Source organism: Ahaetulla prasina, chromosome 2, assembly GCF_028640845.1.
Source record: "Ahaetulla prasina isolate Xishuangbanna chromosome 2, ASM2864084v1, whole genome shotgun sequence".
NCBI lineage: Eukaryota > Metazoa > Chordata > Lepidosauria > Squamata > Colubridae > Ahaetulla > Ahaetulla prasina.
Genome location: NC_080540.1, coordinates 11,625,467 through 11,636,802, shown reverse-complemented (window position 1 = coordinate 11,636,802; position 11,336 = coordinate 11,625,467). Strand labels below are relative to the sequence as shown.

The 11,336-nt window shown below is 40.5% G+C and overlaps 1 protein-coding gene across 1 annotated transcript; it reads left to right on the top strand.

The window, feature by feature from the left end:
• The first annotated feature begins 1,361 nt into the window (after positions 1 to 1,361).
• LOC131190366 (zinc finger protein 850-like) lies at positions 1,362 to 9,043 on the top strand. Its single transcript, XM_058167686.1, has 3 exons — positions 1,362 to 4,412; positions 5,426 to 6,709; positions 7,032 to 9,043. The coding sequence occupies exons 2-3, from the start codon at positions 5,599 to 5,601 to the stop codon at positions 8,315 to 8,317; spliced, it is 2,397 nt and encodes a 798-aa protein (XP_058023669.1). The 5' UTR covers positions 1,362 to 4,412; positions 5,426 to 5,598; the 3' UTR covers positions 8,318 to 9,043.
• The last annotated feature ends 2,293 nt before the right edge of the window (positions 9,044 to 11,336 follow it).

The following is an 11,336-nucleotide window of genomic DNA, read 5'->3' as shown; positions in this document are numbered from 1 at the left end:
CCCAACAGTATCCTTGGCTCCCCAACTGCATACGACCTGCATAGAGATTGGTGGCCTTGCAGGGCCCAAGGGGGGCTGCGGCTGCAGGAAGAATGGAAAGGGCCATGTGGGAGGCAGCGGTTTCCTTCCTGGTAGGGAAGGCTGGGCAAGGCCAGCTGGTGCTCCACAGGGCAGGCTGCCTGTGTGCCCTGCTCTGCGCTCCACCCCAGGAGGAGGAGAAGTACTATTAGTAACCAGGTTTTCTTTCTGTAAATTAAAGCACCTTCCAAGCTGACAATCTTTTTTTTTTTTTGACAATTTTTTTTATTATTTTTTGTAAAACATAAAACAATCATTTTGAACAGAGTATCAGTCAGGTACATCTTTTAACAAATTTCAAGTTTCACCCCCCATTACATAAATCCAATATATTTCTTTTTCCCTTATAAAATTATTTTTGTTTGCACATATTTTCCTAGGATTCTATTCCATCCCCCCATTCTGAAGTCAATATTTAAATCAAGTCTAGTCCCCAAATTGTAAAGCCCTTCTACTCCTTTAATCCAAATATAACAGTAGTTTAATCTCAGTAAAAATATTGTTATTATTATCCAAAAAGAAGAAAAAAGCTACAAGAAAAGAAAGAAGAAGAAAAAACAAATGTAAAATATCTGTTACATAACAATTCAATTTCAATTTCAAATTTAACTTAATTCTCTTAATTCCCCAAAACATCATAAATAATCATACTTTAATTATCTCTTAATTTTCTTAATTTTCACAAATCTCAACTTGTTCTGTAATACTTTTAAGTCAAAAATCAAACATCTAAAGATTAAATTGGGTACATTATATTCAACTATTCCCTCAAAAATTTACTCGTTTCCCTCTTTCCCCATTCTATTTTAGAATAGAATAGAATAGAATTTTATTGGCCAAGTGTGATTGGACACACAAGGAATTTGTCTTGGTGCATATGCTCTCAGTGTACATAAAAGAAAAGATACGTTCATCAAGGTACAACATTTACAACACAATTGATGATCAATATATCAATATAAATCATAAGGATTGCCAGCAACAAGTTATAGTCATACAGTCATAAGTGGAAAGAGATTGGTGATGGGAACTATGAAACGATTAATAGTAGTGCAGATTCAGTAAATAGTCTGACAGTGTTGAGGGAATTATTTGTTTAGCAGAGTGATGGCCTTCGGGGAAAAACTGTTCTTGTGTCTAGTTGTTCTGGTGTGCAGTGCTCTATAGCTGCTTTGAGGGTAGGAGTTGAAACAGTTTATGTCCAGGATGCGAGGGATCTGCAAATATTTTCACGGCCCTTCTTGATTCGCAGTATACAGGTCCTCAATGGAAGGCAGGTTGGTAGCAATTATTTTTTCTGCAGTTCTAATTATCCTCTGAAGTCTGTGTTTTTCTTGTTGGGTTGCAGAACCGAACCAGACAGTTATAGAGGTGCAAATGACAGACTCAATAATTCCTCTGTAGAATTGGATCAGCAGCTCCTTGGGCAGTTTGAGCTTACTGAGTTGGCGCAGAAAGAACATTCTTTGTTGTCCTTTTTTAATGATGTTTTTGATGTTAGCTGTCCATTTGAGATTTTGCGATATGATAGAACCCAGAAATTTGAAGGTTGAATTGAAAGGATTTTATAATCCTTTCCTCCATTCCCCGAAACAACATTAACATTAATAATTTTTCTATCATTAACCCATTATAGTCTTACTTAAATGACACAATTCTCTGCTTAATTTTTAATATGTTTAAATCTAAGGTCAGCCATCCAAAATCCATTCTTGAAACTATCGTGCCATCTAGGGAATAGTTCTGAAATCACAAAAACTATTCCATTCTTAACTATCTTTCTCTGCCTCTAAGTATCCTCTTAATATAGTAAAGTGGCCTTTAATATATTTAAATCTGAGGTCAGCCATCCCAAGCCTTTCTTGAAGCTATCATGCTGTCTGGGGAATAGTTCTGAAATCATAAAAACCATTCCATTCTTAACTATCTTTCTCTACCTCTAAATATCCTCTTAGTATCCTCTGACTATAGTTACAGATCACAAATAACTAAGTGGCCTTTTATATTTAAATCAGAGGTCAGCCATCCAAAGTCCTTTCTTGGAGCTGTTGTGCCATCTGGGGAATAGTTCTGAAATCACAAAAACTATTCCATTCTTAACTATCTTTCTCTGCTTCTAAATATCCTCTTGGTATCCTCTTGGTATAGTTACATAACATAACATAACAACAGAGTTGGAAGGGACCTTGGAGGCCTTCTAGTCCAACCCCCTGCCTAGGCAGGAACCCTACACCATCTCAGTCAGATGGTTATCCAACATTTTCTTAAAAATTTCCAGTGTTGGAGCATTCACAACTTCTGCAGGCAAGTCGTTCCACTTATTAATTGTTCTAACTGTCAGGAAATTTCTCCTTAGTTCTAAGTTGCTTCTTTCTTTGATCAGTTTCCACCCATTGCTTCTTGTTCTACCCTCAGGTGCTTTGGAGAACAGCCCGACTCCCTCTTCTTTGTGGCAATTCACAAATCACGATTCACAAATAGCAAAGTGCCCAGTTTATCTTGTTTGAAAACAATTAAGCTGCTTCTTGTGTAATTTCTTCCTTTGCCATTAGGTGTAGCACATTCTCCATTTTATTTCTATCATGTTAGATCATGCCTTTCCTTTGTCCTCATATATTTCCTTTTTTCCAAGTTTCTTCGCACTTTAATATTTTCTTTGTATTTTGTTTAATTCCAAGTTACAATGGGTGGAGGATTCAAAGTGGTCCAATAAAGTCAATTTAATAGTTTCTTTATATTTCATTTAATTCCAAGTTACAGAGGCTAGAGGGATTCAAAGTGTTCCAGTAAAGTCAAAATAATATTTCTTTAACTCCTTTTTCTTTTCTCCCTTCTTGCATATTCTGCACTGTTAGTCAAAACTTTCAATTTAGTTGAAATAAAATTTCTTTTTCATTTCTTCCTCTGTCATAAAGTATCTCCTTTTTAACAGTCTTTATATTTCATTCAAAGTGTTCCAATAAAGTCAATATAGTATTTCTTTAACTCCTTTCTCCTTTCTTGCATGTTCTAAACAATCAATCAAAACTTCAAGTTTAATTGGAGCACAATTTCTTTTTCATTTCTATAGTAGCCATTTTATTTCTGAAAGCCATGCCTTTCCTTTGTCTTTTTTCAAGTCTCTATTTTTAATTTTGGCTCTAAGCTTCAATTCCAAGCCCTCTTTGTCAAAGTCCAAATATCTTTCCTTCCGCTGCTGCAATATTTAAGAACAGTTTTAATTTTTGGTCACTACCTTTAAAGCGCTCCATGGCTTGGAGCCTGGGTACTTACGGGACCGCCTACTGTTACCCCGTGCCTCCCACCGACCCGTACGCTCACACAGAGAGGGACTTCTCAGGGTGCCGTCCGCCAAGCAATGCCGGCTGGTGGCCCCCAGGGGAAGATCCTTCTCTGTGGGGGCTCCTAACCTCTGGAACGAACTTCCCCCTGGCTTGCGCCAAGTACCTGATCTTCGGACCTTTCGCCGCGAGTTGAAAATGTATTTATTTACTCGTGCGGGGCTGGCTTAAATTTTAAATTTTTAAATTTTAAATTTCTAGATGAATTTTAATGGGTTTTTTAGATTTTAAATGTTTTTAAATTTTCGGCCAATTATATAATAAGTTTTTAAATTTTGTTTTAATTGTATATTGCTTGTGTTCTTATTCTGGCTGTAAACCGCCCTGAGTCCTTCGGGAGAAGGGCGGTATAAAAATCTGATTAATAATAATAATAATTTTAAAAAAGGCTTATTTTTTATCTTTAGTTAGGGCTCCAAACTTCATATTCCTCGTTGTCAAAGTCCAGATATCTTTTACTTTCACATAGCAATTAGCGGCTGTTACAATGTTTCTCTTCTCTTAAGCTTATGTTCATTTCCTCAAAAATGCCTCAGACTCCCGACAATCATTCTATTTTACTTATTTAGGGCTCTAGACTTCAGATCCAAGCCCTTTCTTATAGAATTTAGATATCTTTCAAGTTATTTCTTTCCAATTTCACTTATGCATTCAATTTAGCTGCTAATTCAAAGTTTCTTTAATGCTTGTGACTATTTTTATACAACGCCTCTTTGTGGGTAGCTTTTTCACTCACCCGACTTCAATACTCTGATTCTAATGCTTCTTCCTCCTGTTTGATACTTGTGGCCGTCTCCAACTTTGTGGCAGCTGATGTCGGCTGTCATGCCTCCCCGGTGGGTCGGGGGGAAAAGACCGGAGCTGCAGGGAGTTTGCTGCCTCCCTGATCACTCCGCGGCTCCCCCATTCTTCGCTGCCACTTCGAGGATGCTATAGTCCATGGCAGACCCCCATTCTGGGGGGAATTTCGGTGTTCACCCCGGAGCTGTCAGGGTGAGCGTCTGTTTCGTTGCAACACTGGGCATGCCCCCACCCCCAAGCTGACAATCTTAACAGTGGCTAATTTTTTGGGTAGGGGTTATAGTATGAGTCTCAGCGGTGTTGTGGTTAGAGTGCAGTACTGCAAGCTACTTCTGCTGCTTGCTGGCTGCCTGCAATTTAGCAGTTCAAATCTCACCGGGCTCAATGTTGACTCATCCTTCCATCCTTCCGAGATGAGTAAAATGAAGAGCCAAATTGTTGGGGGGCAACTGGCTTACTCTGTAAACTGCTTCAAGAGGGCTGAAAAGCATTTTGAATTGATATATAACTCTAAGCACTATTGCTATTTGGCGCAAACTATGCTAGGGCTTATTTTCTGGTTGGGCTTCATTTTTGGGGAAATACGGTAGATGTCTTCGGAAGCAACATGTGTGAACACTTCAAGGTTTTGTTCTGTAGTTCATTCCATATAATCCTCAATTTATGATCTCAATAGAACCCAACATTCCTCTTGCTAAGTGAAACATATATTAAGTGAGTTTACCCTGTTTTACGACCTTTCCTGTCACGCTTGTTAAGTGAATCACTGCAGTAGTTAAATCAATCAAACTTTCCAAGTGACTCTGGCTTCCCCATTGAGTTTGCTTGTCAGAAGGTCGAGAAAGGGGGTCACGTTATCCCAGGGCACTGGGCTATAATATAAATATGAGTCATAAATATGAATCAATTGCCAAGCGACTGAATTTCCATCACATGACCATGGGGATGCTGCAAGACTCATAGGTGGGAAAAAATGGGTTATAAGTTACTTTTTTAGTGCTGTTAATAACTTCAAACAGTGACTAAAAGAACCGTTGTAAGTGAAGGACTACCTGTACAGGTAGTCCCTAGGTTACAAGTGTTTCCTTAGCGAATGTTCAGAGTTATACATTAAATGCCCCCTAGTGTTTATGAACAAGTCCTGAAACCACAAATGTTTGAAAATGTTACAAAAAAGTGTAAAAACTCTTCTCCTTCCTCAGCAGGTGAGAGACAAGGGAGAGAACGACAAGAACAAAGTTTTGAGCTGGAAAAAATAAGAGTTTCTGGAACTGAAGCAAACATTATCTAAGAAGTCAAGGGGAATAATATCGGAATAACGAAAAAGTGGAAATAATTGGCAGTCAGCCGGAAGGAAAAGGTTACTTGGACAGCCAAAATGGGGAGACACAAGAGGACTCGCACTGGGGAGAAACTCTTTGGATGTCCGGATTGTGGGAAAAGTTTCTCCTCGAATTCTAGCCTGGTCATCCACAAAAGGACTCACACAGGAGAGAAACCATATGAGTGTCCGAATTGTGGGAAAAGTTTCCAGCAGAATTCCCACCTGGTGGATCATCAGAGGACTCACACAGGAGAGAAACCATATAAGTGCTGTGATTGTGGGAAATGTTTCTCTCGGAATTCTAGCCTGGTGATACACCAGAGGACTCACACAGGAGAGAAACCATATGAGTGTCTGTATTGTGGGAAAACTTTCAGTCACAGTTCCTACCTAGTGAAACACCAGAGGACTCACACGGGAGAGAAACCATATAAGTGTCCAGATTGTGGGAAAAGTTTCCAGCAGAATTCCCATCTGGTGGATCATCAGAGGACTCACACAGGAGAGAAACCATATAAGTGTTGTGATTGTGGGAAAGGTTTCTCTAGGAATTCTAGCCTTGTGATACACCAGAGGACTCACACTGAAGAGAAAACATATGAGTGTCTGTATTGTGGGAAATGTTTCAGTCATAGTTCCTATCTAGTGAAACACAAGAGGATTCACATGGGAGAGAAGCCATATGAGTGTCCAGATTGTGGGAAGAGTTTTCAGCAGAATTCCCACCTGGTGGATCATCGGAGGACTCATACAGGAGAGAAACCATATAAATGTTGTGATTGTGGGAAATGTTTCACTTGGAATTATAGCCTGGTGATACACCAGAGGACTCACACGGGAGAGAAACCATATAAGTGCTTGAATTGTGGGAAGACTTTCAGTCAGAATTCCCACCTGCTGAAACACCACAAAACTCACACGGGAGAGAAACCATATGAGTGTCCGGATTGTGGGAAAACTTTCCGTCAGAATTCCCACCTGGTGAAACATCAGAGGACTCACACAGGAGAAAAACCATATGAATGTCCAGATTGTGGGAAAAGTTTCCAGCAGAATTACAATCTGTTGGAACATCAGAGGACTCACACAGGAGAGAAACCATATAAGTGTTGTGATTGTGGAAAATGTTTCTCTTGGAATTCTAGCCTGGTGATACACCAGAGGACTCACAGGAGAGAAACCATATGAGTGTCTGTATTGTGGGAAAACTTTCAGTCAGAATTCCCACCTGGTGAAACACCAGAGGACTCACACGGAGAGAAACCATATAAGTGTCCAGATTGTGGGAAAAGTTTCAGTCAGAATTCCCATCTGGTGGATCATCAGAGGACTCACACAGGAGAGAAACCATATAAGTGTTGTGATTGTGGGAAAGGTTTCTCAGAATTCTAGCCTGTGATACACCAGAGGACTCACAGGAGAGAAACCATATGAGTGTCTGATTGTGGGAAATGTTTCAGTCATAGTTCCTATCTAGTGAAACACAGAGGATTCACATGGGAGAGAACCATATGAGTGTCCAGATTGTGGGAAGAGTTTTCAGCAGAATTCCCACCTGGTGGATCATCGGAGGACTCATACAGGAGAGAAACCATATAAATGTTGTGATTGTGGGAAATGTTTCACTTGGAATTATAGCCTGGTGATACACCAGAGGACTCACACGGGAGAGAAACCATATAAGTGCTTGAATTGTGGGAAGACTTTCAGTCAGAATTCCCACCTGCTGAAACACCACAAAACTCACACGGGAGAGAAACCATATGAGTGTCCGGATTGTGGGAAAACTTTCCGTCAGAATTCCCACCTGGTGAAACATCAGAGGACTCACACAGGAGAAAAACCATATGAATGTCCAGATTGTGGGAAAAGTTTCCAGCAGAATTACAATCTGTTGGAACATCAGAGGACTCACACAGGAGAGAAACCATATAAGTGTTGTGATTGTGGAAAATGTTTCTCTTGGAATTCTAGCCTATTCATGCACCAGAGGATTCATAAACAACAGAAACTATATGAATGTCCAGATTGTGGGAAAAGTTTCAGTCGGAATTCCAGTTTGGTGATACACCAGAGGACTCACACAGGAGGGAAACTGTATAACTGTCCAGATTGTGGGAAAAGTTTTAGTCAGAATTCCGAGCTGGTGAGTCACCAGAGGATTCACACAGGAAAAAAACCATATCAGTGTCTTGAATGTGGGAAAAGTTTCAGTTGGAATTCCACTTTGGTGATTCACCAGAGGACTCACACAGGAGAGAAACCATATGAGTGTCCAGATTGTGGGAAAAGTTTCAGTCAGAATTCCCACCTGGTGAGACATCGGATAACTCACACAGTAGAAAAACCATATAAGTGTTTGGTTTATGAGAAACGTTTCCAGGACAATTTCAACCTGGTGATTCACCAGAGGATTCATATGGGAGAGAAACCATATGAGTGTCTGTATTGTAGGAAAAGTTTCTCTCAGAGTTCTAGTCTGGTGAGACACGAGAGCATTCACAAAAGAGAGAAACCGTATGAATGTCCAGATTGTGGGGAAAGTTTCAGTCAGAGTTCCCACCTAATGAAACATAAGAAAACTCATGCAGGAGAGAAACCATATAAGTGTCTTGATTGTGGGAAAAGTTTCAGTCAGAATGACAACCTGGTGAAACATCAGAGGATTCACACGGGAGAGAAACCATATAAGTGCTTAGATTGTGGGAACAATTTCAGTCAGTGTTCCCACCTGATGAAACACCAGAAAACTCACACAGGAGAGAAACCATGAGTGTCTGGGTTGTGAGAAAAGTTTCCAGCAGCATTCCCAACTAGTGGAACATCGGAGGACTGACACAGGAGAGAAACCATATGAGTGTCTTGAATGTGAGAAAGGTTCAATCAGAATTCCCATTTGGTGATATACTGGAGGACTCATACAGGAGAGAAATCCTATGAATGTCCGGATTGTGGGAAAGATTTCAGTACTAGGTCTAGCATTACAAATCATGTAAGGTTACACATAGGGGAGTAATCATTCAACTACCCAGATTGCAGACAAACATTGTTTTGCACAAAATTCCTCCCTGATCACAGTTGGGGCAAAATTTGATGTGTGTAAAGGAATGTTGAAATTTGTTTCTTGTTCCGTTTGAAAGCCAGCTGAGTAATTTAGCATTTAATTTCTTGCATGATTCTTTTAATGAAACATGTCTTATTATCAAACATGAGGGGTGGGGTAGGGTAGGGTGGTCTGTATTAGGTATGTTTTGCACCTTTAGTTATTTCTACATATAATAAACGGGATTATAAATATGTATGTATTTATGTATTTTTATTCAGTAACAAAATGTATCTGGCAACCCAACTCATATGACTCCATATGGTTTACAGCAATAAAACCTTATTACAGAAACCAGTAAACTCGTGTATGTATCAGATGGCAAAATGCAAATCCTCTGCATTTAAAGTGTACTTGCTCTGCAAATACAGAGCACTTCTAGTAAAGTTGATGGCATTTTAATGACCTGGGAATCCCAAAAAGGTGATTCTTGCCTTGAATTTAACCAGGCCTCCTGGCCTTTCTAATTATGTTCATGTCAGATGCCATTCTTGCTCAAAACTGGCTATCTTTTATATGTACAGCGAGAGCATATGCACCAAGACAAATTCCTTGTGTGTCCAGTTACACTTGGCCAATAAAAAATTCTATTCTATTCTGTTCTATTCGATTCGATTCGATTCGATTCTACTCTACTCTACTCTACTCTACTCTACCTCCTTGCAAGGAGTCAAATTGGAGAAGTTAACCTCAGGATTAGCGGCATATAAATTTAATAAATATAAACCTGGTTCCCAGTCCAGTTTCTTGTGTGGAGGCAACTTTTCTTATCCTAGGCTTAGGGGACAGCTAGATCTTCCTTATTTTACAGAGGACCAGGAGAATAAAGGCTTGTCAAACTTCATGGGGAAGAGTGTTTCATAGGGCAGGGTCTGTAACAGAAAAGGCATACTTCTTAGCTCCTATCAGATGGTAATATTTACCGGAAGGGGCTAGCAGTGTGTCCACCCTTTCTGACCTGGTAGAACAGATAGATGCAAAAAAATAAATAAAAATAAAGGTGCAGCCATAATGACAGCTGTCTTGGTCATCTAGTGATTAAAGTGCAGTATTGCCGGCTAACTTTGCCAACAGCCTGGAATTCAATCCTGACGACGCTCGTGGTCGGGTCAGCCTTCCATCCTTCTGAGGTTAGTAAAATGAGGACCCAGATTGTTGGGGACAACATGCTGCCACTGTAAACCGAGAATGGTATAAAGCCCTGTGGGTGGTATATCAATCTAAGTGCTATTGCTATCATAAATAGCATAAAAGATGATGACCAGCATGTTGAATTGCATCTTAAAGAAACGGATCCAGTGCAGCTCCATTACAAAGATGTTACACGGGCAATCTAGGGGCCCCCGTTACTATTTGTGCTGCTGCATTCTGGACCAGTAGAAGTTTGTGGATGTCCCAGGGTAGTAATCAAAACAGGAGGTGATCAAGTCAAGACTTTGGACAGTCTGTGCAAGTCCTTCCTGGTCCAGGAAAGGGCACAATTACACCAGCTGAACCTCTGTAAAGCAACTGAGACCCCAGGACTCTTTCAATCGGCTTTTTACAAATTGGCGCCCTCCAAATGGTTTTTGGAAGCTGCCTGGGAATATTCAGTGCTGGAATCTTAACTCCTCTGGAAATTGGCTCCTCCTAGGAATTCTGCCCTCTAGTGAGATTTAGGCCCTGCAAGTGTAGTAAGTTTTAGGGAGATAGAACCAGAAAATAACAAAGCTAGAACAGTAAAGGAAATGAAGCCAGACTCTTTTACCTCACAGCACAAAAGAACAGTTTTCATTCAGAAAAGGTGAAACCATAATCTTAGGAAGACCTGACATGTCTTTGATGTTACATTTAATCACAAAAGGAAACATCATACAAGATTAAGAATAACAAAATAGACGGAAAGCCTGCAAAACTGACAGAACACCCCCTTAGTGGTTTCTTAACTGCCACTATGGTTAGAAACAACAAAAGTGTAGATGCCAGACAATACAAAAAACAAAGGTTTACTTACAATTACCCACACAAACTTTCCTTCCTCCTTTTGAAAAGATTGACCCTAGAACAGGAAGAACCCAGGATACCAAGCAAAATTAGACCAAGACACAGGAAAACCAAAATAAATCACCAATAATAAACACTTATAATCCATAACGAAACCTCCAAGGGGAAAACCTGTATAAAAAGGGAACCAGTACCTGTACAATTTGTCTGCAGACTCGGGAACATTTGAGCCGTGCTCCACCTTCCTCGCTTTCCTGAATTACAGATCCCTGCTTTCAGGCAGCTAATCTGTGTAATTTTTCTCTGCCTGGCCCGAGCCCCACCCACCCAGTTGCCACTCATCCCCGCTCACCTGCCCACTCGCACCTCGTTGCCACTTGCCTGCCCTGATCTATATGGAGACCGAGGAATTTTGAGGCAACAACAATGTAATGATAAACAACTGCTTTTATTCAGCAACAGGCAACTTCCAAGAACCGGCAAAATGCCCACCTCTGACAGCTCTTATATAGCGAGCTGTCAGACAGATCAACCAATCAATACAACAGAAACTCCAGCGTCATTTGTTGCTATGCACCACAGCCAGTGGGACGCAGCCTCTTATTAATCCCTTCGGTTTACCTGATACAACACCCCTCCCCCCTTGGACCGCACATGCGTAGTCTTCTAAGTATGCTGGGGGCGGGTGCACTTGCATGACCGTCGC